The sequence below is a fragment of the Pongo pygmaeus genome, chromosome 4 (assembly GCF_028885625.2).
Source record: "Pongo pygmaeus isolate AG05252 chromosome 4, NHGRI_mPonPyg2-v2.0_pri, whole genome shotgun sequence".
In the NCBI taxonomy this organism is placed as follows: domain Eukaryota; kingdom Metazoa; phylum Chordata; class Mammalia; order Primates; family Hominidae; genus Pongo; species Pongo pygmaeus.
This window is the reverse complement of record NC_072377.2, coordinates 152,416,097-152,443,046: the sequence shown is the minus strand read 5'-3', so window position 1 is coordinate 152,443,046 and position 26,950 is coordinate 152,416,097. Positions and strand designations below refer to the sequence as shown.

Genomic DNA, 26,950 nt, shown 5'->3' with positions numbered 1-26,950 from the left:
AACTACTGAAATCACAATGAAGTATGGTGTTTACTTAATGGTAATATGCCAGGGTTTGTTTTGTAGTTTTGAAAAATGTACCCAGGTAATGTAAAATGTTAAGAATAGGGAAAACTGGGTTAGGGATATCCATACATTTTCTGTACAAACTTTACAATTTTTTGACAAATCTAAAACTATCCTAAAATACATTCATATTTTTAAAATAGCAGGATGCAATGAACAGTTAGGCAACTTCAACAAGTTGATAATCATCTGAACGGTGGAAGAATCAGCAAAACAAATATGGAGATAGAGTCAAGTAGGTTTAATACGGTTTGATGACTGATATGATTTGGCTGTGTCCCCACCTACGTCTCATCTTGAATTGTAGTTCCCATAATCCCTATGTGTCATGGGAGGGACCCGGTGGGGAGGTAACCGAATCATGGGTGTGGTTACCCTCATGCTGTTCTTGTGACAGTGAGTGAGTTCTCACAAGGTCTGATAGTTTTATAAGGGACTTTTCTCCCTTTTGCTCAGTACTTCTCTTTGCTGCTGCCATGTGAAGAAGGATGTGTTTGCTTCTCCTTCTGCCATGATTGTAAGTTTCCTGAGGCCTCCCCAGCCATGTGGAACTGTGAGTCAATTAAACCTCCTTCCTTTATAAAATATGCAGTCTTTGGTATGTCTTTATTAGCAGCATGAGAGCAGACTAATCCAGTGACTATGTTAGGGGAAATAGGAGGCTGGTGAGGGAAAGAGGAGACAGGGATCACAGTGTTGGCGAGAGGCAGATCAATTCATCAATCCAGGTCCTCTCCCTCTTCAGGACCATGAGATGGATAGCCTATAGCAAGTAGGAGAGACCATGGGGAACCATGGGGAATACTGTAGGCCTAGAGTGATGGAAGATGAATAGAAAGATGAATGTAGACGAAAGATGAATTAGGAAAGTTGATGATGGATTAGATCAAGAGCCATGGAAAAGCAAAGAATAAGACCCCAGGAGACTCTAAACCAAAGATTTGAAATAATGGCTATGCTCTCAAGAGAACTGGAGAAATTTGGGAAAGGAGAATTGTTAAAAAATAAAGTAATCAGATATGTTTTATAAAGTATAAAAGTTTGAAATTATATCAGGGCATTATGTGGAAATGTTTCACAGTACAGTGAAGCCAACTAGAGTCTGGAGACATATACAACACATCTAGAAAAGTGAGAAAAAGTAAAAAAGATCATATGAATTGGCAAGAATAAATTCATTAATAAGACATAAGAGGTTTGGTTAAGAGTATGGGACCAGAAGCCAGAATCTACTGAAATTGTTTTTATGATCTTCATACACTCTCCCTCTTGCTATAGTTGTTCCACAGCATTCTATGTTTCCTTATCTGAAATGTGGTTATTCATTAATTGACCTTTTGTCCCCAGATATACACTACTACCTTTAGCTACAGAATTCTTCTTTGATTTTCATATGTTACAAGAAACATTTGTTTTTTCTTCCAGTAAACACATTTCTCAACTGGATGCTTCCTTGTCTTATGTTTGAACATTTAGTTAATGATTGCTGTAGGGGATCAGTGCCAGGTTGAGAGAAGAGCAAAGCTTCTGGAAAACGAGACTTAGAGGTCTGTTCAGTGAAAAGAGCTGATGGGAGGCATTCATAAAACTCTTGTGGGTCCAAGACAGGTGGCCTCCAACACGGATGGCTTGTCCCTGTAAGAAACGTTAATGTGGCTGGGCACAGTGGCTCATGCCTGTAATCCCAGCACTTTGTGGGGCCGAGGCGGGTGGATCACCTGAGGTCAGGAGTTCAAGACCAGCCTAGCCAACATGGTAAAACCCCCTCTCCACTAAAAATACAAAAACTAGCCAGGTGCCACAGTGCTTGCCTGTAGTCCCAGCTACTCAGGAGGCTGAGGCAGGAGAATCGCTTGAACCCAGAAGACAGAGGTTGCAGTAAACCGAGATCGTGCCACTGCACTCCAGCCCAGGTGACAGAGTGAGACTCCATCTCAAAAAAAAAAAAAAAAGAAAGAAAGAAAGAAAGAAAGAAAGAAAGAAAGAAAGAAAGAAGAAAGAAAGAAAGAAAGAAAGAAAGAAAGAAAGAAAGAAAGAAAGAGAGAAAGAGAAAGGAAGAAAGAAAGAAGTTAATGTAAGAGAAGTTTCAGAAGTTTCCTATAAATTGAACATACAATAAGGAAAGATTACACCAATATAAGGAAAGAGAAAGGGCAGGCAGTTGATCCCAAATTTGACATAAGCCACCATATGGCAACAATAGTAGCAGTAGGCACAGCCACTCATTAACCCCTTGTTGTCCTGGTGTGAGCTATGAGCCTTACATAAAGGCATTATCCTCTTAATTCCTCATAACAACTCTGTGAAGTATCTGCAGGTCCACAGTCCCTAATTCATCATTTCAAACCCCACAGAGGGGTTTGTTTTGTTTTTGTTTTGTTTCAGAAGTTTTTCTTGTGTTTCATTTTGTAACTCATTTGAAAGCAAAATCTGTCAAGAGATGATTTAAGGATAATTATTTTCTCTACATGATACGTTTTGCCGAAGAATTATTGGTGTATTTGATTAAAGGGTGCTGTGCCAGGCACCATTGGGCTTTCTGAACTGCATCATATAACTTTTTTAAAATTTACAAAAAAATCTGAATTTTAAAACCCATCCAGCCTGAGGGTACTTGGAGGAAAAATTGTGAAAATTGAGGGTCATAAATGTGAAGTTTAGCTCAAAGTTTCACATAGGTTTGAACTGAGGTCTGTCATTCTGCAAAGATTAGACTTCCAATCATTAAATGACATGCTGGAAATGTTATTATCTTTACAGCTAGCACCAGAATTTATTTTAGGGAAAGAACTGTCTTTTTTTGGGAAAATATCCTGAAAAGAACTTGTTAGATATGGTATCTCCAGAGCCAAGGTGTCATCTGTTTCTGTTCTAGGCAAGGAAAGAAACTGGTTGTTTCATTCCTGGCTGGAGAGGGTAGAAAAGAGAATGAAGAAGGAGTAACAAACATTTGCAAGTTTGGCTACTGCTTGGCGGGAAATGACCAAGAAAGACTTCCAGTTACGAGTAGTTCTAAAGTCTGACATGTTTTTAAAATACTTTGTTGCCTAGTGTGTGATGCAATTCTTTGCAATCTTATTAAATTCTACTATGCCCACAAATGCTTAGAAGGCATGAATTTCACACATGTTATCAGGTGCCACTGACTCTAACAGTGTACTTGACTGTGTAGACAAAAGATCATGACATCCAGGAGTTTAGTAAAGGAGACAAATAAGAAAAATGAAAAATTAGAATTTCTAGTTTAATGTGCTATAACAGAGACACGCTTAAGTGCAGGGTTTACATAGATGAGGGGGCAACCCTTTCTGTGTGGCAGTATTAAATTAAGAATCCTGGCTTCTTGGAGTTTAATCCAATGTTCTAACCATGATATTAAGATTAAGTTCGTACACACATACACACACACACACACACACACACACACACACATCAATAAATACCGTATCTGTTAATCTGTTACCAGGAACAAGAAAACTGAAATTTCTGTGCTTCGGTTTCCTTTCTTATAAAAGAGAAATAACAATGCTATCAGGATTAAAATGATGAAAATAAAATACTACAGTGACTGATGAATAGAAGCTTTTGAAAAATATTAGTATTGGCTATAGTGATAATGATGATGAGGAGGATGTAATCAATGTAATTATTAAATGATAGCTTTACAAACTGCTATGAGAGGCAAAGGAAAGTGAGTAAATCATTCCTAATTGCATCAAGCACCATAGACATTTTACCCAAGCTGTAGAGGATGGGTACAGCAAATAGGTACACATGCGACCTATTTGGAGAACAAGCAGTGGAATAAAAACAAGAGGTCATTTATGAAAAGCCATGAAGTTCCCTAAATAATGAAAGATAAAAGTTGAAGAGTTAAGTTGCAACTACGTCAAGGAGGTCTCCAAATGTCAGGCTAAATATAATAAGCTGTATATCTCTAGTTTCTGTCATTTTTTTCTTACCGGTTAAACTTTCGGCACAGAATGTGAAAATCAACAGGTGCCAGCCCAACATCCCCATTCCAGCATGTATTATCAACATCCATTAGAGCAGTTCTCTTGAGTTTTGTCATCACTCTTTACTCAGGTGAATAATTAGTCCTTGAATCAGAGGGGAATAGGTCATAATATGTTTGCTTGAGTTCCCAAAGATAGACATGCATAAATACGTACTCAGAGCAGTAAAGAAGAAAAGGAAAAAATGTACACAAGGTTGAGCAATGTAAACATGTTCAATATGACTAATAGTCTAACATGGTAGCAGGATTTCTCTGGTCAATGCACTCCTCATCTCCCGGGGCAAACAATACTTATTCTGTCAAGAATTGATCGTATGAGGCCTCAATATACTTTCTATTGTTCTAATTCATGGAAGGAGGGTGATATTATTACTAGCTAGCAATTATAATTCCTGGAGGTGTGAGGAATAATATTTTTGCACAATATTTACTTATGGTTTCTCGGTTTATTCTCACACCAAATGAACACTGTATGATGTGTATTTTTGTAGCTGAGAAAATGGTTTTACCCACTCATGTCACAGTTGAAATGGCAGATTTGTAATTGGAGACAGGCCCCTTTCTCCATGGGTTTTGTTTATCCTCTTTAACTTGTTGTCTGCAAAGGGCCATTCCCTATCACAAATTTAGGGCCAGTTTTTAACTAGAATTCATCTTAGTATTGTAGTGATTTAAAAAACAAGATTGTCTAGGATCCATAGGATATGTTTCTGAAGTGAAATGTTTTATCTAATCACAGGTTAGGATTGGTGAACTGAGATGGAATAGAATAAAAAAATCTATCAAGAGTCCTCACCTATAATAAGACTATGTTTTATTTTTTAACAACTGTATTTGTCTGCTCACATGTCTACATATAATACGTATACTAGGCCATAACCCAAAATTTTTACTTTAGGTTCACAGTCAAAATATTTAAAAAGCACTGTTTGGTGAAAAGAGTCCAGGCTTTGGCATCAGGCAGGCCTAAATCTAAAGTTATTACTACTACTATTGTTATCTAATGAGTTTCTGTGACCAGATCCCAGCCAATTCCCTTCTCCTCACACTGCTTGTGAGACCCAAGAAAAAAAATCCCTTTCTCATAAATGAACCCTCCTTAACAGTGGTTATTGGAAGTTTCTTACTGGTCACAAAACTACTATTTAAATAATGATTTGAGATGAAAAGAACAAACATATTTTCATCTCAAATCAAATCAAATATGATCCAACGAATATCTATCAATGCTAAGACTAAACTCCATGAAGGCAGACATCATATCCATTTCCCTAGCACTCAGCCAAAAGTTTTTATATAGTAAGGACTTGATGAATATTTGAATATATTAATAGTTGAATGAATAAAAGGCCGAATGATGAACCAATGAAATTGCTACTCAATCGGCACTGGAGACACAGAAGTGAACAAGGTATAAACCTTGGTCTTCAGAAATGTATACATTTATCACTTAATTTATGTTTTTAGCAAATATTTATTTAGTATCAACTATTTTCCAGACACTTTGTTAGGTGCTACAATAAATAAAGCAACTGTATTTGCTCCCTAAAAATAAAGAGATATTACATAATAATCATCCAAATAGCTATAGAGTTGGAATTATTTTAAGTGCAATGAAGGGTTTTATGAAATCATACAATAGGAGGGATTAATCTAGATGCAGAAAGAAGTAAAGGAAGACCCAGAAAGAATGGCTTCTTGAGAAAATACCACTTAACCTTTTAACCTTAGAAGGTGAAAAGCTGTTTTGTATTATTTTGTTTTGTTGGTCCTAGTAAAGGGTAACAGAGAAATGACCAGCATAGCAAGGAAATGACCAGATTGAGCAAGGAAGAATCTCTTGGGGAATAAAGATAGAAAGGAGCCAAGTCATGCAGAACCTAAATTCTTCCTGAGCATTCTGAACAATGAGAAACTGGACAGAGACATGATCAAATTTGCAGTCCATAAAGATCCCTTGACTGTTCTATGGGCAGCAGCTTTAAGGAAGAAATAACAACAAATATTGAGAATCTCTTTACAGGAAATGCAGAAACCCAGGGGAGAAATGATGGCTTTATCTTAGATATGACAGTGGAAGCTAATGAGAAGTGTCCGGGATTGAGGTTATTTTGAACACGAATCCAAGAAGAGAACTTGGTAACAAATTAAGTGTGGAAGATGATGCATAGAAAGGGGAAAGGGAAATATCAGGGAGAACAACGAGGTTTGGGCTTGAGTGATCTACTGGAAAGAAAAGAAGCTGTAGGGAGAATAGAGACAAAAATATTGTGGTGAAAGACCAAAATAGTAGTACGGAACATACTAGATTTGAGGTAGCTGTAAAACATCCAAATAGTGATGTCAAGAACTAAACACTTCCAAAGCTTCCCTTTGATAAAAACCAAAGTCCTTACTCTAGCCTGCACTAGATCTAGACCCTCACTTCTTCCTTTATTTCGTCTCCCATTTTGCCCTCTATCACTTTGCTCAAGCCAGACTGTCCTCCTGGATGTTTCTCAAACATGTCAAACCAGCGTCAGCCTCAGAACCTTTGCACTTACTATTCTCTCTGTCTGGAATGCACATCCTTGGAATAATTGCATAGTTCAAATCCTCATTTCCTTCATGTCTCTGTGTGATATCACCTGAAAAGCAAGACCTTCTCTGATTACACTACGATACATATCTCCTTAACCCTCCAGCACCCTTATCCTTCCTGTCCTTTTCTCCATAATATTTATCTGATATATTTTATAATCACTTACTATTTTTTGTCACTTGCGTCCCTCAACAAAAATGCAATGGAAGCTCCATGAAGACAGAGATTGTTATTTTTATTTACTGATCTGTCTCAAGAGATAAATACAGTTCTTGTCATGACTTGGGAAGGGTTTGAGATTTTATCCTCCCTGGAAGCTAAGAAGTTAGCCTGCCACATTATAATGGTTTCTGGCAGAAGGCACAGACTCCTGGCTCAGAGACTTAATTATTTCATATCAACAGCCAGAGTATTGGAATTTGTTCTGGTTTCCCAAGCCCCAATTTCCACAGGCCAATGTAAGGGGCATTAAGTGATAGTTGCAGAGAAAGTACAGTGTGTTAAAGGAAAGCAAGGCCAAGCTTTTAAAAACCCGAAATCTTGTGTAAAAGGCAATTAACATGGTCTTTGCCCTAGAAGGAGATATTAACTTTATTACATTAAACAGCAAACAAACCTGCCTTTTGATGCAGAGGGAGACATTACATATTTTCTAAGGTCATTTGTTATATAACACCCTCAAAAAGATAGTCTGAAACAAAGGTTATCAGTACCTCTACTCATAAGACACACCAAAACATGAGGGAGGATGGAGAATTCTCTTCTAATAACACATGGTAGATATCCAGCACATATTCTCTTTTACCCAGCACATATTCTCAGATGAAAGAGTAACCCTTTGAGTTAGGTGTTATTATTATTTTAATTTCCAGATGAATACACAGAAGCACAGCAAAAGTGGCTCCAACAAGCACCCTCTAGCTCCAGAATACACGCTTTAGGGAACTGAGTCCTCTCTCTCTCTTGCTCTCTCTTTCCCTCTCATCTGCCACTCCATCAGCTACTTTAGGTTTTGTGAATGAGTGATGGAAAAATAGAGAAAAGAGAAAGAAGAATAAGGAAGGAAGAGCGGAGGAAAGGAAGAAAGAATGGAGAGATTTTACCCTACTTGGAATAAAATTCTTTCTAGTAGCTATCCATACCTGCTCATCTATCCAGAACTACAGAGTAGAAGGGACCTTTGAGTTCACCTTACAGGTGAGAAAACAGGCTTGAGAAGGGAATGACTTTCCCACAGCCATAGAGGGAGTTAGGGATCAAACTAACGACCAGAACTGTTTTCCTGACAGAATCTTTGCCTTGCACGTTTCAGGCCCACCTGGCTCCTTTCACCTTTCTTACACAGGTGACATTCCCAGAACCTGGAGGCCAGGCTACGACACAGAGTCAATTAATAACCAGGGAGACCTGTGATATAGCCCAGTAGGTGGGGCCTTGCTACCATCTGCCATATGACCCTTCCAGTCCCAGGCTTCTGAAGAGACGTGGTAAGTGCGGTGCAGTTTTCAACTGACCTCTGGACGCAGAACTTCAGCCATGAAGGTAACAGGCATCTTTCTTCTCAGTGCCTTGGCCCTGTTGAGTCTATCTGGTAAGTGTTTTTGCATATTTTTCAAATTTAAATAAAACCATTTTGACCTGTTGCTTTGTGAATCACATTATCTTCTAGACTTTTGATGTAGTCTAGTCTTTGAGAGATGTTTTGGACCTAATGAGATGAAATAAAATCAACAGGTAAGAATTATTTTTTAAGAGGGATGTTTAACCTACTATAAGGAAAACGATTCTACTAGTAAGAACTTCCCAGAAATAAAATGGTTTTCCTCTATTGATGTGGCTGACCCTTTGTTGGGATATGGTAGAGAAAAAAGGGTAAAAATATTTTAACTTTAAGTATACTTCTAATTCTGTAAATGTGTAAGGCCAAATTACAAATTTTAAATTCTCATGGGATTGCATAAAATAGATAAAGTGGCTTCCAGTTATTCAGTATAAAAGGCATAATTTGACTGATTAAAAATTTATTTTTTTATTGTATAGGTTTCAGTGTACTTGAATCATGTATAGTTTGTCAGATTTATCCCTGAATAGCTAATATATGTGATATAAAGGGAATTTTTTATTTTCAATTCCTGATATTTCTTATTAGTATCTGGAAATACAAAAATTGCATTTTATGTATTTACATTACACATTTTGAACGTTTTGAAAGAAAATATTCTACTTGAATAGATGGTGCACATATACCCCCAACTGCGTCTTGACAATGTTGACAGACAACTCTGAACCCACAGAGCCAAGATGAGTTTCCTTTTTATCACTGGAAATGGTTAACATTTTCAACTTCACCTCTCGTGTAGTGAAGGATCATGTGGAGAGCCAAATCAGCACTTTGCTAAGAAGAGGAAGAATATTGTTTGTTGTATTTGCTGAATATTTATGGCAGCAGTCAGTGTTTCCTTTCCCCCTCCTCATGCATGTTAATTAATACAAATAGATGCCTGTGATGAGCACCTGCTCTTCAGTTTTTAGACTCAACTAGATTCTAAAAGCCAGTGGGCCCCCAACAACATCAAGTTCTGACTATCCCAGGGGAAATTCTCCAAGCTCATAGATGCCTCACTAATTTTCATTACATTTAGATACAAAGAACTACCTCTTTGCTCAGATCACCTCAAAGATTGATGATATTAAAATTAATTTTCAGGAATGTTTCCTTATTTGATTGCTGTCATATTAGTTCCCCTTCCCTTCCATGAACTTATCCACAGTTATCATTTCCTATATGTTGTCAGCAAAACCTCTGCTATTTTCTGGGGGAATAGAGATTAGCTATTTTGACTACCTGAAAATTCAACAAATGTGAGTTAGACCCATAGTCCATATGATGCAATTGTTGGAAGTAGCTCTTTGGGAACTGATAGTGAGTTGGCAAAAGAACTCTATTTTTTCAACAATACTTACAAAAGGGAATTTAAATGTAATTGAAAAAGCTAACTTTGCATCAGAAGACCTGGTTACTGCTTATGATAACTGTTTCACAGCTAGTTATAAAAACTCTCCATACTTTCATCTGTAAACTGAGATAAAAATTATACTTCACTAATTGTGAGATTAAAGATCTAGTAACTGGTTTTGAGAATGTTTGTGAGGATTCAAAAGATAATTTGCTCAGTGCCTGATTCATTTCCAGCAGTAAATGCATAATTTCTATTTTCAAGGAAATAGATCAACTTCCAAAAACATCAAATCGAGATCCTTTGGTCATTATCAAAGTTTTACTTAATCTTTTTAAGATTTTGCCAAAGAATGGGTACAGGAAAATTAGTCAGATACTTTTGGAAGATTATAGAAATCAGAAAGGGTGGGGAATGAAAGAGCCTAGTAAAGAAGTCACAGTCTGCAATGAAAGCAGAGAATTCTGATGAAGAATAGATCTGACTTCTCTCGTTTAGGACCCAACTTACCATATCTGATTTATTTCTAGGTAACACTGGAGCTGACTCCCTGGGAAGAGAGGTAAAGAGATATTTGCAATTTCTTATTTCTCAGACTGGAACAGTTTGATCCAACAAAAATGCAGCCTTGCTGTCACCTTTCAGTTTAGCCTGAAGTTAAGAGGAGTATGAATGCTAGGCAGGGTTAACATGAGAAATGCGAATGGTAATAGTAGTTCCAACCCACAGGCGTATATTGAAGGACAATTTCACTGATGTATAAGCAAGTTCCATATAGTCCTATAGTGCTTGCTGTGAAGGGGTTTTTATATAGACTAGTGATAGCTGTAGACAAGTATTTGGGGTGGAAGCCTTCTCAACTTCACTCCAAGTAGCCCTTCCTCCTTACAGCCAATTTGACCATGTTGGCATGCAGCTCTCCCAATCACCAAGATGCGGCTCTAATTTATAATGAACAACAGAAAATAATAAACTAGGTTCTTCTTCTAGAAAAATATTCTAACTCTAACCTTTTCATATTTTTTTGTTTAAAAGGTAATTTCAGTAAATTTGGAGACCAGAGGAAGAAGTGTCCCTGTTCTCAGTACATTTGTATCTAGTCGGAGACAGCTGATAGACCAAAAGTTCATGAATGAATGCAGTATTACATTTGTGATAAGTGTTATGAAAAAGTTCTGCTGCCATTAGGAACTTAGCCTAGTTAGAGAGATCAGGGAGGGTGCTCTAAAGTAAGTGAGGAGTTATTTTGAGCCAAAAAAAAAAAAAATGAGTGTTAGTAAAACAAAACTGGTGGGGAGATGTAGTAGAATAAAGTAGTTAAGAGCTAAAGCTCAGGAACTCTGACTAAGTTTGAATTCTGAATTTAGGAATTCCTTAGCTGGGTGGCCTTGGCTAATTTTATTGCTTTATGCCTCATTATCTTCACCTGAAGAAGAATATAATACTTAGTTCACAGGATAGTTAGGAGATTTAAACAGAATAATATGTAAAAAGCACTAGAACAATGTCTAGGACAACGACAATTGTTTGATGATTATAAACTCTTACTAGAGTAGAATGCAAAGACTTCCAACACTGGACGATGCCTAGTGCCTTTAAGTGCCTAATAGAAGACCAGTGTGTGTGGACTACAGTGTACAAGGAAGAACATGCCCCAAGATGTGGCCAACGTGAGAGATGCTGGCACCCGCAGTAATTGCAAACTTGAACATTATCTCATCCATCCGTGTAAACCTCACACCAACACTATGAGATAGGTGGGAAATGGTAATATCATCACCGTTTTGCAGATAAACTGACTGAGTTTCAGAAGGGCCATAGGACTTACTAATGTCACACAGCTTAGAAATAGCAGAGGCATGACTTAAAACAAGGTTTTCTGTCTCCAGATCTTAGGTTATTTCTCTTACAACACACAGTATCATTCTCCCAATCACAGTTATGCCCCCAGAGAAATTAAAACCATTTCAGAGATTTTGCTATGAACTCAAGAATGGAGAATAATAGGAAATGAGTCTGTTTAATTCCACTTTTAGGCCAAATGTTACAATGAACTTAATGGATGCACCAAGATATATGATCCTGTCTGTGGGACTGATGGAAATACTTATCCCAATGAATGCGTGCTATGTTTTGAAAATCGGTGAGTACAAACTTGAGTTTCTTTTAAACTATATATTTTAAGTTAGTTATCTTCAAGTGTACTGATAACATGAATCTCACCCTGAGAAAAGCAAACTATTTACTTTATCCAAAAACAGTTATCTCTTTCTTATTCTCCTTTTTATATATTTAGCATTAAATATTATTTTTTAAAAGTCACTTGTATGATAAAAGCCTACATTTTTTACAGCAAAATAGTCGATAGCTTGGATTTTTATAAATCTTATACACACAAAATACCTTTAATTAAAAAAAATTATTAGTGGTTGCAATGATTGTGTTTTTTAAAGCCCTCAGTTATGCAAATATAAATTATATAGATTATATAACCAAAAATGTATTTTTACTCATGGATATGAAAGCCAGTTTCAGTAAAGCTTCATTTACTCAGTGCCCATAAGTAGGTGATGTGATACGGAGAAATAGATTTGACACAGATTTCCTATCTCACTCAGCAACTGAAACCTTAGCATGTGTCAAGCATTATGCTAATATTCCCTGTCTTACTTGTGCTTATAACTAAGAAAACATCATGAGCACATATAGGATGGCTTCTTATAACTTGGGGCAGATGCCAGAAGATGAGGTGTAAATAAAGTGTGACAGGAGTGAAGCAGAGATACATATTTTTTATTAAAAGGGGCCAAGAAAGGATCCGCGAAAAGAATAGAATGCTGGCCGGGTGCAGTGGCTCACTCCTGTAATCCCAGCACTTTGGGAGGCCGATGCAGGTGAATCACCTGAGGTCAGGAGTTCGAGACCAGCCTGGCCAACGTGGTGAAACCCTGTGGTGGTGGGCGCCTGTAATCCCAGCTACTCAGGAGGCTGAGGCAGGAGAATCGCTTGAATCTGGGAGGCAGAGGCTGTAGTGAGCTGAGATTGTGCCACTGTACTCCAACCTGGGTGACAAGAGTGAGACTCCATCTAAAAAAAAAGGAAAAAAAAAAGAATAGAATGCCATTTAAATAGAGCTCTGAATTTTGGCAATATCAAAAGAGCATGCCAGGTTAAATAAAGGTGTGGAATGAACAAAGCAAATAAAAGGCATTCCACGAGTGACTTTAGTTTTTCTGAGATTGACTTGATATTAAAGACTTTGACTCAGGCTCAAATGACTGTTTAAATTTCCATTATTTTCTACTGCATAAATTCCCTTTTCTGTAATGCAAACCTTCTTCTTGGGCTGTTTTAAACCATTTCGGAAAATTCTCAGAGTTTAGCAAGTATTGTGGAAATAGGCCCCCTGGATGAGAGGTCTAATATCCTGAAGTTTTAGACCCAAAACATTAGGTATTCTACTTTGTAATGAATCTGTTTCCATAATTAAGACTTGTAAAAGGAATTTGAAGCCACCTGTTAGTTTTCTCATGACCCATGTTCTTGACATTAAGCTCAAACATCATATTTCCATCCAATGGTAGGAGAAAGCAAGAGAACAACAGCTTTGAGACTAGGGAAATTTCCAAGTGCCACTCAACATTTACAGTAAAACATTAGAAAAATATTAGCAGAGGGCTGGAACACCCTATCTGCTTAGTCTCTGAAACCTCTGAGTTTCTGCTTATTCTTTCTATTTGTTCAAAAATATGTAAATATGGGAGGCACATTTGTATGCTAGAAAATATGACCTCTCTTCCTATATTTCTCAGATAAGAAAATTTAGGTCTAAAGACAAAATGTTGCTTTCTCAAATACAACATATTTCCTAATGTATGACATTGCCTTTTTTACTGTTGATTAAAAGTCCCAAACTTATTACCTAGTAACTAAAGCCAGACACTGACCCTAGTTTGAGACAAGTAGATAATACCAAACAAGGGCTTGCAAATCAGTCTTTTTGGTGATTATGTGCTTGGCAAATATATTCAATAAACACTTTTTCTATTCCTTCTATGTCTTCATAGGGAATCTGCACCAGCAAATTCTTTTCCATAAACCTGCATTTCCAATAGAACCTTCTATAATGATGGAAATGTTCTATGTTTATGCTGTCTAATACATAGCCACTAGCCACAAAACAGTAGCATTAATGTGGCTAACACTAACTTAAATGTGGCTAGTAAAACTGATAAGCTGAATATTTAATATTATCTAAACTAATTTAAATTTACATAGCTATATGTCGATAGTGAATATATGAAACTAGAGTGAACAGCATAGCAACTCTTGTTTATTCTGTTTAGGTGTGTGTGCTTATGTATGCTAACAGATTTGGAAATCAGTATTAATGAGCAGTTAATGATTGTGGGACAAGAAAGCATTAAAAAGTCTTAAAGAGTTTGGCTGGGCATGGTGGCTCATGCCTGTAATCCCAGCACTTTGGAAGGCCCAGGCAGGCGGATCACTTGATGTTAGGAGTTTGAGACCAGCCTGACCAACACGGTAAAACCCCGTCTCTACTAAAAATACAAATATTAGCCAGGCATGGTGGCATGCACCTGTAATCCCAGCTACTTGGGAGGCCGAGGCAGGAGAATCACTTGAACCTGGGAGGTGGAGGCTGCAGTGAGCCAAGATCACACCACTGCACTCCAGCCTGGGCAATAGAGTGAGACTCTGTCTTTAAAAAAAAAAAAAAAAAAAAAAAAAGAAAAAAGATATATGGAAGTCAGATGTCCTCCAGTAATAGAGAAGTAGAAGAATTTTTGTAAGCCTGTACATTCAAAGAAAAAATGGTTAGAAAAATTAAAGACCTGGAAACAGTCTTCTAGGGAACAGTTATAAAATTTAGAGATATTTAGTTGAGGGAAGAGAAAACTGGTTTGGTAATGGTAGTGTGGGGTGAACAGAGAGGTTTTATCTGGAGGGGAGGATGTTTAGAACTGGCAGGAATCATGTGGAATAAATATATGATTTACTTTTGTGAGACCTCACAGATATGAATCCCCAGAGCTCTAAGATGAACGGTCAATCAATTAGAAGGTTCAAAAATAGCTCAGGCATCAGCTCAGATGGAAACCTGGTGGCGAAGGCAGAGGCATCAGGAGCAAAAGATGCAACAATGGTTTTGAGTTTAATTTCAGGGGTTCACTGTAACACCCCACAAGATCTGTAAAAACTGTAAGGACAGATATTTTTCATTTCTGTTGTATCCTTAGTGTATTCAACAGTAATCAATAAATATTTGATGAATTAATGACTAAGTGAATGTATAAATGAATGAAAGACAGAGAAAAGATTATAAATCTCAAGCCTCTCCAACTTTAAATGAAGCTGTTATTTTCCCCCTGTTTTTCTCCCATAGTCACTTTTTCATCAGTAAAGTTTAAGCTGATTTTTTTTTTAATCTCTACTGCAGGAAGCGCCAGACTTCTATCCTCATTCAAAAATCTGGGCCTTGCTGAGAACCAAGGTTTTGAAATCCCATCAGGTCACCGCGAGGCCTGGCTGGCCTGATTGTTGAATAAATGTATCTGAATATCCCCTGTTGCTTCCATTTGCTTTTTCCTCAAAGGTATGTTTGATTATACCAGGGTCAGGGGACTTTGGCAAGACTCAGAATAGACCAAGTTTTAAAAACACCAGGAATCCTGTAATTTCAGACAGGGTTTCCCTCACAATTCCTTTTCTTTCCTCATCTTTCTCACATCCTGAGGTCACTGCCTTAGAAAATGTGATTGCAGATATTAAATGGCAGAGCACAGATGATCATGAATACAAGTATTTCTTTGAGGACTGGACTACTATTTTAAGGAACAATTGGAAAATACCCAGTCCAGAAACATGTTACCCATCACAGTCTGCTGATTGAAATAACTCCTTTAGGTTTCCTTGGGATTCGATTGAGCATCTATTGTGGCTGGCACAGGTCTACGTGCATGGTCATAGAGCTGCCTATATGGTGGAATAGAGTTTAGTCTTTGAGATTTTCCACTTATCTCAGAATGTAGATTTTGGGTCAGACATAATTGTCTCAAAAAGATTTGAATCATTGAGAAAACAAACAAACAAAAAAAGTACATTTTCTTAACAAGGCTATGGAGCAGCTTCTGGACTTAGCCTTAGTTCTTCCCCAGCAGGGCCAGTTCCCCATTAGTTACTAAGGTGAATGGTGGTAAAGTAGAGCCTGTGGTTGTCCCTGGTAACCCGGGGCTTGGATGGAGGACTTCCTCTTGTGCTTCCCTGGGAGATCTGCTTCATAGGGCCTGATGGGTTTGTGCTGTGCTAACCTGAGGCGGGTAGGTGGGGAGGCCTGATTCTGGATTAACATTGGGAATGGTCTCTTCTGCTATCAAACCATTCCCAAAAGATAATCTGACAAGGAAAAAAGTGACCATAGACCGGATGAACTGATCAAGAGACCTTTGTGCAGTGCACTTTGGTTTATGTGTGGGCCAAAACAACCCTATAAGATTATCCTTATCTTATGAGTAAACTTAGAACTAAGTGAAATCACCTGCCTAATATTGCAAGCAAACAAAGCGACAGGCTTAGGTTTTTATTATAATACAGGACTGACTTCAAGTCTAATGCTTCTTCCATTAAGCCACAATCACCTCACGTGAGTTACTCATTGCCTATTTTTTCTACAGAAACTTTAGATAACACCTTCTTATTAAAAAGGACTATGTGTTTATATTCAGGGAAGCAAATCAGATAAAACTAAAGAAGTTCCCCAAAAGAAAAAAAAAGGTATGTACAGCTATTAGAAGGAGGAGGAGGAGGAAGAGGAGGTAGAGGAGGAGGAAGAGGAGGTAGAGGAGGAGGAAGAGGAGGTAGAGGAGGAGGAAGAGGAGGTAGAGGAGGAGGAAGAGGAGGTAGAGGAGGAGGAAGAGGAGGTAGAGGAGGAGGAGGAGAAGAAGGAGAAGGAAGAGGAGGAGGAGGAGGAGGAAAGAAGAAAGAGGAGGAGGAGGAGGAAAGAAGAAAGAGGAGGAGGAAGAGGGGGAAGGAGAAGGAGGGGCAGGGGGAGGAGGGGGAGGAGGAGGGGGATGGGGAGGAAGAAGATGAAAAAGCAGCTTGAATTCCCAAACTCATGAAGAACTAGCCTAGAATGGAAAACTGGGTAGAGAGCTAACAGAGCCTGAGATACAGCAGGTTTTCTCATATACAGCAAGAAATAGATCACCCATTGAACCAGAAATAACCAGTCAAAAGCTATTGCACACTTGCCAAACACAGTTGCCTGACACTCTAAGGTTTAGGTTAATTTCTTGTGATATTCAGAATATACACGTCTGGAGGTTTAAATCTGACCACTAGAGGATGCTGTAGTCTGCCAAGTGCCTCAGCCAAACCTCCATCTAACAGCTCTCATTAAATATCACGCTAACAGCAGTTATGGATGCAAGATGGCTTCCAACACCTTGTCTGTGATGCTAGAGGACACTCGAAGGACATCCCTAATATTAAGGACCTTTGCCATGATAAACAGAATTTAAATAATTGAATGCTACAAATTTTCATGTACAATTGAACCAGTCTACAAGTCTGGAGAGACGAGGCTTGGAGATGATAAGCAGAAGGAACCCATTAACCCAAATTTTCTGTCTTTAATGGTTCTGTTCTCTCTCTGACCCATCAGAAAGCACGTGGATTGCTATGTTCATGTATGGTAGTTTATTAGGCTGTCCTCCCATTGCTCTAAAGAAATACCTGTGGCCCGGCATGGTGTCTCATGCCTGTAATCCCAGCACTTTGGGAGGCCAAGGCGAGTGGATCACCTGAGGTCAGGAGTTCAAAACTAGCCTGGCCAACATGGTGAAACCCCATCTTTACTAAAAATACCAAAAATACCCAGGCATGGTGGTGGGCATCTGTAATCCCAGCTACTTGGGAGGCTGAGACAGGAGAATCGCTTGAACCCAGGATGTGGAGAATGCAGTGGGCAAAGATTGCACCATTGCACTCCTGCCCGGGTGACAAGAGTGAAACTCCAACTCAAAAAAAAAAAAAAAAAAAAAAAGATACCTGAGACTGGGTAGTTTATAAAGAAAAGAGGTTTAATTGGCTCATGCTTCCACAGGCTATACAGGAACCATGATGATGCAGGCATCTGCTCAGCTTCTGGGGAGGCCTATAATCATGGTGGAAGGTGAAGGGGGAGCAGTCAGGTCACATAGGCCAAACAAGAGCAAGAGAGAGGAGAGGTGCTACACACTTTCAAGCAATCAGATCTCAGGAGGACTCACTCACTGTTGAGACAGCCAAGTAAAAAGGGCTCCCTGGAGAACCTCCGACCAGCCTGAGCTGGGAAAATGACATGGAGCCACAGAAGTTCATGCCCTTTGCAGAGGGGAGGAGCCCAACCTCTTGATTTCCTGTGTGGTGGGGCAGAAGCTGGATAAGAGGCTTCCTTCTCGCTCTACTGAAAGTTTGAAAGTTTTTCTCTTTTTCCTTTCTTGCCCAATAAATTCCGTTTTTCTCACCCTTCTATGTGTCCACAAGCCTAATCTTTCCTGGTTGTGTGACAAGAACCAAGTTTTTAGAAGAACTGAGGAGAAAGTCCTGTAACACTATCACAAGAACAGCACCAAAGGGATGGTGCTAGATGATTCATGAGAAATCCACCCCTATGATCCAAATTACCTCCCACCAGGCCCCACTTCCAACACTGGGGATTTTGACATGAGATTTGGGTGGGGACACAGAGCCAAACCATATCAGGTAGTTGTGTTTTAAAAGAGATGATTTACAAACCAGAATATGTTTAGAGGAAGGAAACTACCAATATTGATAAGAATTTGAAATTTTGCTCCATGATGAGTGGTTGGAAGAGTAGGAAAATTTGGGCTCAGGAAAGGAAAACCCTTAGAACTTGGTGGGTCTTTTCAAAAGATTTAAGGGATTAAAATGTTAACACCATGAAAGCAGAAATTTTATCCTTTTTTTCACTGCTGTATTACAGGCTCAAAGACAATATCAAACACCTAGGAAATACTTAATTAATATTCTTTTTGGTACATAAATGAATGGGGAAGAGGAATTAACATGATCTAGTTGGCCCCAAAAGGTAGAATTTAGACTAATTGGGTGGAGATTAAAGAGATACTAATTTTCATTCAGTGGGAAAATGTACACTATAATTGTTAAGATCAGAGGCTCTGATTTAGAGAGGGTGAGTCTGAATCTGGCTCTGCCTCCATCAAGCCCTGTGTCCTGGGAGAAGTTGGAGAATTTCTCAAAGTCTCAGTTTCCTCATCTCCAATAGGGGTTAATAATAACAATTCCCTCATAGAGCAAATAACACAATGCCTGCCATATAGTATGTGCTCAAGAATAATTAGTTATTGTTATTGTTATTATTCATCTTATAATCCTTTGGGCTCACTAAAACAGTTACCAATTGTCTCCTGGTATATAAGCATTTCTATGACAGAAACTTTACTTCCTCAGGTAATAATTTGTTGCATTATTTATTTCTTCAGGTAATAATTTGTTGCATTATTTACTTCTTCAGGTAACAATTTGTTGCATTATTTACTTCTTCAGGTAATAATTTGTTGCATAATTTTGTAGAAAACATTCCTCAACTGGGTACAAGATTGGACTAAAATCTCTCTGCTTTTAATTGCAAAAAATTCCAGAATTATAAACCATGCCTCCAAAATAGAAATTCAAGAGTAATGGCTGAAGACGAATTTTGTGGACTAAGAAGGGTTTTTTAGCCCTGCGAGGGAATAGGGTAATAAACCCAGCTCACACTATTAGATTCCCCATTCCTGGATGAAAAAACAACTATAATCCTCATTAAATACAGGACCACAGAACTGCAAGTAAACTCCAAGAGGGCATAGTCATGGGGCCAATACATTTCTGTACAGTTTCCTCCATTGGTTTCAGAACATTTGAAATATGAAGCTATCTGGTAGGAACAGTGTATCGAAAACAAACAAAAAAAATTGTCCCATTGGAGAAGAAAATGTGTTTGAAATTAAACATTTTAAAATACAATTTATACTAAGTCTCCTGAAAAATAAGAACTTGAAAAATATTGTCCTTTTATTTCCATTTCTCTGACCCAATTTATCCCATAAAAACCTTAGTTTATTCCACCTATGTACAAATACAATTTAGTTGCATAACAAGGGAAGCTATTAAATTAAAAACCATGCAAAGCTTTTACTTTTCCAAGCCCTAGCACTGCCAACAATTTTGCTTTTTTTTACTCTCACAATCCAGTGCAGAGAGATCCTTTGTTTTCTTTCATTGTTTAAACAAAAGCTAACTTTTAGCTAAAAATATGGAATATGTGTATAACAAAATGACGTTCACAAAAACGGAATAATGTAGATCGTTTCCTTTTAAACAAATCAAAAGTCACTAAAAAGCCAAGAAATAGTGAAAACAAACAAAATAGACTGACTGGAGATCAAGTCAAATCCTTGTTACTTGGTTGGGATGCTATTTGTGGCTAGGTGCCTTTTAGATGTGTTCAAAATAAATAAATAAAAATGGAGGCTACAATTTAGATTACACCATGGTCAACTGCCCACAGCTGTGTAACCAAAATTTTAATCATCCTGATTTCCCTGAAATCTTAACCTTGAACATAAACAAAGCATAGACATTAGCATTTTGTCCTTTTCAGCATGGTTCAATGAAATTAAACCAGTAGCTACAGATAAATCAGCTTAAACAGGCTCTGTTGCCTTAAAAACAAATATATGACAGCTAATCATGAAAAAGGCCAAAATACTTCCTCCTTCAGGCTCTATAAATTGTGCTGGAACTGCTGTTAAATGGAAATTTCATGCATTCTTCAGCTTGAGGTTTCCCAGTTCATGAACTATTCTTTTGTACTCACAATAAACTCTTAAAATTCTTTGTGATTTAACTTTGTTTTTGACAGATAATGGATAACTTATTCAACTCATTTAATTTGTATTCATGAATAAAAGGTGTAATACAAAATAAATAATAATTTTTTGGCTTCATATTAGCCCGTGTTAAAAGAAGAGAAGAAGAAATAAGAGAAAATTAGGAATTAGAAGTCACCAGAGGAAAAGTTGTGTTAGAAATAAAAAAAAACTTTAAATGTGTAACTGTAGAAATTAGAGGGAAAAAGGCAGAAAAAGCCATGCATATTATTAAATTAAACAAAATGTAGACATAAACACCTGAATAGACAAGGAATGAGAAGTAGAGAGAAAGACCGTGAAATTTTGGTAAGATTTATAGTAAATATGGTTGTGGAAGCACAGATGCACAATAAATTATATTTTGAATGTTTGTGCTAAATTTCAGGGTTTTTAAAAAAAAACACTTTTTTTAGTGAAAGAATTCTATGTGCTTTTCTTGAAAGCTTACATCTACATTTTTGAAATTTTTTTATATTCTAGGGATCTTTAAAATACTTAAAAGAATGACTTAATAAAGATTAACTTCCAAACCTTAAAGATGTAAATTAGTAAAAGGTGAAAGTTAATAAAGAATAATAAAAATTATAGGAGCTAACCTCCAGGTAAAATTCTATGTGCCAGACCATGTATTAAATATTTCCCATGCATCCTCACAAGGAGTCCTGGGATCCTCATTTAGGAATGAGAAAACTGAGGTTTTAACTCCCTCAAGGGTTGAACTACTCAAACTGCAGAGCTCCTTGGACCTTCCGTGATGTTACACTGTCTGTCAATCTCATTTACTGCTGCTGTCGCCTCTGCTTTCTGTAACAGCACTGATGACCTCCCTTTCTTTGAAAAATAATTGCTCCAAGTTCCCTGAACATGTCATGCTCTCTGTCCTCTGTCCTGCTTCTCTGATTGAATCATCCTTTTTGTTTTACTTCCCCACAATACAAACACACACAGGGAAACACACGCATTCCCCCACACATACACAAGATCCATCTGTCTAACTTTTTCTTGGCTAGCAGAACACAGGTATCACCTCCTCTGGGACCCTTTATTAATTCTCTACATCTGAATCAAGTGCTTTCCACTTTTTACTCCATCTGTGTGCTTGCCAATTTCTGAGATGTCTTTTTAAGATCTCTGCTGCTGCAGAAGCCCTGGACTCCCCAGATTTTTCTAACTTTTTCCCTTCTCTTAGTTTTTTAAGTATCCTGAGGGTGGTATTGGGATGGAGTCAATAAATCTGTTTCTTAGCCAAATACTATAATCCCTTTCCCCACCCCATGCTCACCAGAAAATCAACTGGTATCTAGCAGATAAAAATCAAGGACCAACAAAATTTTCCATGGAATCTGGACAATGGACTCTTCCTAAAACTTATTGTCTTTCCAATCCGATCTCTTTTCTTCATCCTCTTTAAGCCCAGCATTACTTCTGACATGGTTTAATGTAAAAGACCAGGGGTTCTACCTGCCCAAGTTTGCTCAGCCTATCTTGCCTCCAACACATCCTCCTACATGCCCCACTGAACAACGCCAATTCATCCCAAACCAGAGAATGCTTCTAAACTACAAAATAATTACAGTAGTGCTCTAATGAAAAACCTGTGATGGCTACACACTGTCTACTAAAGAAAGTCCTAATCTCTTCTGGTGATATAGGCCCTCAATAATATTAAACATCAAGTGTTCCAGTCTTTAGGCATTTTTCCTGCTAAATTATCTTTCTGCACTCCTTTTTCACCTATCAAAATTTTACCTACTTAGTAAATATCACATGCACAAGTGCTGTCACTTACAGTAGTGGTCCTCAAACTTTAGAATGCATAAGAATCACCCGAAGAGCTTCTTTACAATTTGGATGAATAGACTACAACTTCCAGATACTCTGGATCAGTTGACTTGAGGTGAGACTCACTGATTTGTCACCTAACTCAGCTGTGGGGTCCTCCATGAATTTTTCTTGCTTTCTCAAACTAATCTCTTCCATATTCCCATAATAATTTGATGCTTCTTCTCTAACAGTAATTGCAGTCAACCTGAAATACAAGAAAGTGTGTGCATATTTGTTTGTTTATTTTAGTTTCCCAAATAATTATCTTTGTACCCCGCATTATACAATCACAGCACATTATCAATATACTGCCTCAATAAATAAAGTTAATTCTGTATCAAGAATACTGAAGCATTGAACATTTTTTAAGAGGTAAGTTTTACCTTTCATATTAGCTGAAAATTTCCGTTTGAAAATTGGTCAGAGCAAATGTTTAAAGAATTTAACAAGATGTTTTCATTTAATGAGGTTGTAATGAAATTTTGAACAGTAGAACACTGAAAAGGAATCAGAACATGTTCATGAGGGAAAAAAAGTCTTTACTAATTCAGTGTTGATTTTTTATTTTTTACTTCACTGAGTATTATGTATCTGTACTTTTATGATCTTCAAAAGCCAAATTAGATTTCTTAAAATTTCATAAATAATATCCAACATAGATTTCACCTTTGCAACTACAGTTTTACTGTGCTACAATAATTAACTAACTTTGTTTTTGTTCTTGTTAAATAATATTCTCTCTAGTGTCCCAAATATCAGGCATCAAAAATCTTTCTCCTTTACCTATTAGAAAAAAGAAAAAGAAAAAGGAATCTGCTATATTTCATTTAGAAGGCTTTTAAAATGCTAATTAGAAGCTATTGATAGTAAGGAATATCACATCTATTCAAGATGATGAGTGCTTTGGAATTAATTCTTTTAGGGCCCAGTGCAGATAAACCAAATGTCTATAAACCTCACTCTGCTTATGTTACCTGCTGAATTCTATGTCTGAAAACTCAAGAGACTCTAAAATAAAGGTCAGGAGAGGACTACTGTTTAGATTTATGAAGATATATCACACCCCTCTTTAAAAATAGGGTGTATAATCTGTAATGAAAACAACTTAAATTTTATCGAGGATCTGTAATGATGATAATGCAATCACCTTTTCAGCTGGAAAATATCACCATAATACATTCTTAGGAAATAATCTTTATATAAATATTGTATACTTCTACAGTTCAGTGAGTTTTTACAAACATATATGCTTATGAAATCTCATTGTAATTTGAAAAAATGAAATATTTCTATCACCCCAAAAAGTTCCCTTTGCTCCTTTGTAGTCAACACCACTCCTTCCAACTCCAGACAACCACGAATCTGCTTTCTATCACTAAACATTACTTGCCTTTCCTAGGATGTTACATGGATGGGGTAAACATTATGTATTCTTTTGTGTTCACCTTCTTTTATGTATCATTTTTTGGAATTCATCTGCATTGTTGTATGTATCAATAGTTTCTTCTTATTTTCTTCCTCAGTAGTATTCTATTTTTGAAGATACCACAATTTATTATCCATTCATCTCTTGTTGAGTAATTGGGTTGTTTCCAACTTTCTATTTTAACATTTTTCAACTATTATGATTAAAGTTGCTATGATTATTCACATACAAATATTTGTGTGGGCATATATTTTTATTAATCCTAGGTAAGCACATAAAAGTACAATTGCTGGAGCATATTGTAAGTGTATTTTTAACTTGATAAAAAATCCTGCCAACTGTTTTCCAGAGTGGCAGTATTACTTTGTATTCCCATAGCAATGTATGGGAGTTATAGTTACTCCACATCCCAACCAACACTTGATACTGTCAATCTTCTAAACTTTAGCTATTTTAGCAAGTATGTATAGTGATATTTCATTGTAGTTTTAATTTTTATTTCTCTAATGACTAATGATGTTGAGAATCATTTTGTGCATTTCTTCAGTAAAGTATTAAAATCTTTTGCCCATTTTTAAATTGGTTTGTCATATAATTAAGTTGTGAGTGTTCTTTATTTTCTCCCAGTGTGTCATTTTGTTTGTTATTGTGCTAGTGGTGTTTTTCAGACAGCAAAAAATTTTAATAAAAATGAAGTTCATTTTATCAGTTGTACTTATATGTTTCATACATTTTTCCTTGTAACAAATCTGCACACGTACCGCTGAATCTAAGTTAAAAATGGAAATTAAAAAAATTTGTGTACTCCAAGGTCACACAGATTTTGGTCTTTGTTTCTTATTATAACTTTATATATTTATTTATTTATTTTGACAGAGTCTCGCTCTGTCACCAGGCTGGAGTGCAGTGGCGCAATCTTGGCCCACTGCAACCTCCGCCTCCTGGGTTCAAGCAATTCTCCTGCTTCAGCCTCCTGAGTAGCTGGGACTACAGGCACATGCCACCACACCCGGCTAATTTTTGTATTTTTAGTAGAGACAGGGTTTCACCATGTTGGCCAGGATGGTCTCGATCTCTCAACTTTGTGATCTTCCCACCGCGGCCTCCCAAAGTGCTGGATAGGCGTGAGCACCGCGCCTGGCCTATAGTTTTATCTTTAGGTCTATGAACTGTTTTGAGTTCATTTCTATATATATAGTATCTATTCTATAATATTTGAGATCCATTTTTTCCTATGTCATCATATTTTTGTTTTCTGGCACTATTTGCTAATATCTCCATTTTAAGGTGAAAGAATAAAAGAAAAAAATAGTGTAGTTTTAATGTTCTTAGATAAAGAGGATATGTATCAATTGCATAAGGAATTAAGAAAAGAAAAATGAGGAACAGAGAGAGGTAGAGAAGGATAGCAGGAGAAAGGAAAGAAAAAGAAAAATTTAAAAAAAAATGGGAAAAGCAAGGAAGAAAAGAAAAAATCCAAGCATTTCTCTGAATCAATAGCCACATTTTTATGCTTTCTATTCTAATAGTTTTTAAAGTCAAGCTCTGTTTCCACGACTACTGATACAAAGAAGTTACTACCTATTGGTTCAAGAAAAATCTTCAAATAGGTAACATCTCGATCCAAAACAGATCAAGACAAAACTATGAACTATTTAGTTGAAAAAGACTCTCAATATTTTGTGCTGAATTTCACAGATGCCATAGGATTAAAGGTAGTCTGTAGATGCAAACAGTCCATTCAAAAGCAAGTGTCTATGTTGCAAGGATATACACCTTGTAGGGGAGGAAAAGATTGTTTTCTTTACCTGTTGCAAGGTTCTTGGCTGTGGCACCTATAACAAAAGACAGACTAACAGAAAAAAGCATACGTTTATTTAATGTAAGTTTTTGTGACAAGGGAACTTTCATAAAGAAATGAAAACCCAAAGAAACAGGTAAATTTGTGTTTTTTAATCTTAGGTTTGAGGAAAATGTGGTCAGTCAGTGAGAAGTATGATTGGATAATGAAGGTCTGATTTAATGGCAATAATCTGGGGGGAATTTAGCAAGGCCTGTTTATTCAGATTCTTATCTGTGTCTGTGATTTCAGATATAAGAATGTTTGCTTTCTCTGGGTATGTAGAGGGCATCTCTCCAATGAGGGTTTAATGACCTTCTTCAGGGGAGAAGAGAGAAAAGAAGGTAAGAGAGACCTTCCTTTTTCCGTGGTTTTCTCAAATGTCAATGTGCCATATTTTCTGGTAGCATGTCCTGAACCCCACCTGCCTCACATCTATACTTCAATTTGCCAGGGATAATCTGGTCATAGAGTTACTCCTTAGACATTTACAAAAGAGAAGATCAACTGGAAACTTTTTTTGGATACTTGCATGTGAAAAAGAATGTTAATTATTGTAATGTCATCATTAGGCACCAACATAATATTTTCCCCAGTTCATTTCCTTAAATTGAATGTGGCTCAAGAAATCTAGTACTGTCCTTTCAACACCTCTCACTTTCATTAGTCTGTGATGAATAACTCACGTGTCTTTGCCTCAGCTGTTGATAGAGAAAAGAGAAGAGAGAAAAAAGACAAGAGGGTAGTATATATAGAAGAAGGGGTTATAGTAGTTGGTAGAATAACTTGACTTAACCTCCATAACTGTTGGTAGATGTTGATTAGAGAATGGAACTTCAAATTGAACCCATTTATTTGCCTCTTATAATGACATGAGACCTGTGATACCAATAAACCTATGAATATTTTCAATGTTCTAATTTGTTTTTTATTGAACATTTGATGTAGACAGTAATAAATTAGGCACTGTTTTTACATTGTCTGTCTTCCCTCATCCTTCCACTTCTGGAACTTAGAAAATAGTCCCCTCTCTTCTCATATCTCTCTTCTCATTATGCCAGAACTTGTAAGTAGGTGAAGTAGGTTTGTCTCCAGTAATGAGTGGGTACCCACTGTCCTCATACTACAAACTAACTTTTTCCTGTCTCTCCACTGAACTCTCATCATCCAGGCCACTCATTCTGCATTCTCTTTCTGTGTGTGTGTGTGTGTTTGTGTGTGTGTGTATGTGTGTGTGTGTCTGCCTGCCTCTCTGTCTCTCTCTCTCTTTTTCTATT

At 37.1% G+C, this 26,950-nt stretch overlaps 1 protein-coding gene across 1 annotated transcript; it reads left to right on the top strand.

Annotated features, from left to right (window-relative positions):
- Positions 1–521: 521 nt before the first annotated feature.
- On the top strand, positions 522–15,208 carry SPINK1 (serine peptidase inhibitor Kazal type 1). The gene is made up of 5 exons (XM_054489688.1): positions 522–583; positions 8,011–8,256; positions 10,153–10,184; positions 11,659–11,765; positions 15,084–15,208. Exons 2-5 carry the CDS (start codon positions 8,202–8,204, stop codon positions 15,127–15,129), a joined length of 240 nt encoding a protein of 79 aa, XP_054345663.1. The 5' UTR covers positions 522–583; positions 8,011–8,201; the 3' UTR covers positions 15,130–15,208.
- Positions 15,209–26,950: the final 11,742 nt, after the last annotated feature.

What these genes read in the sequence shown, in the direction of transcription:
- SPINK1 (XM_054489688.1), top strand. Translation starts at nt 8,202, where the DNA reads ATGAAGGTAACAGGCATCTTTCTTCTCAGTGCCTTGGCCCTGTTGAGT. An exon ending in GGCCCTGTTGAGTCTATCTG is followed by an intron (nt 8,257 to 10,152) that starts GTAAGTGTTTTT and finishes ATTTATTTCTAG; the next exon opens with GTAACACTGGAGCTGACTCC. An exon ending in CTGACTCCCTGGGAAGAGAG is followed by an intron (nt 10,185 to 11,658) that starts GTAAAGAGATAT and finishes TTCCACTTTTAG; the next exon opens with GCCAAATGTTACAATGAACT.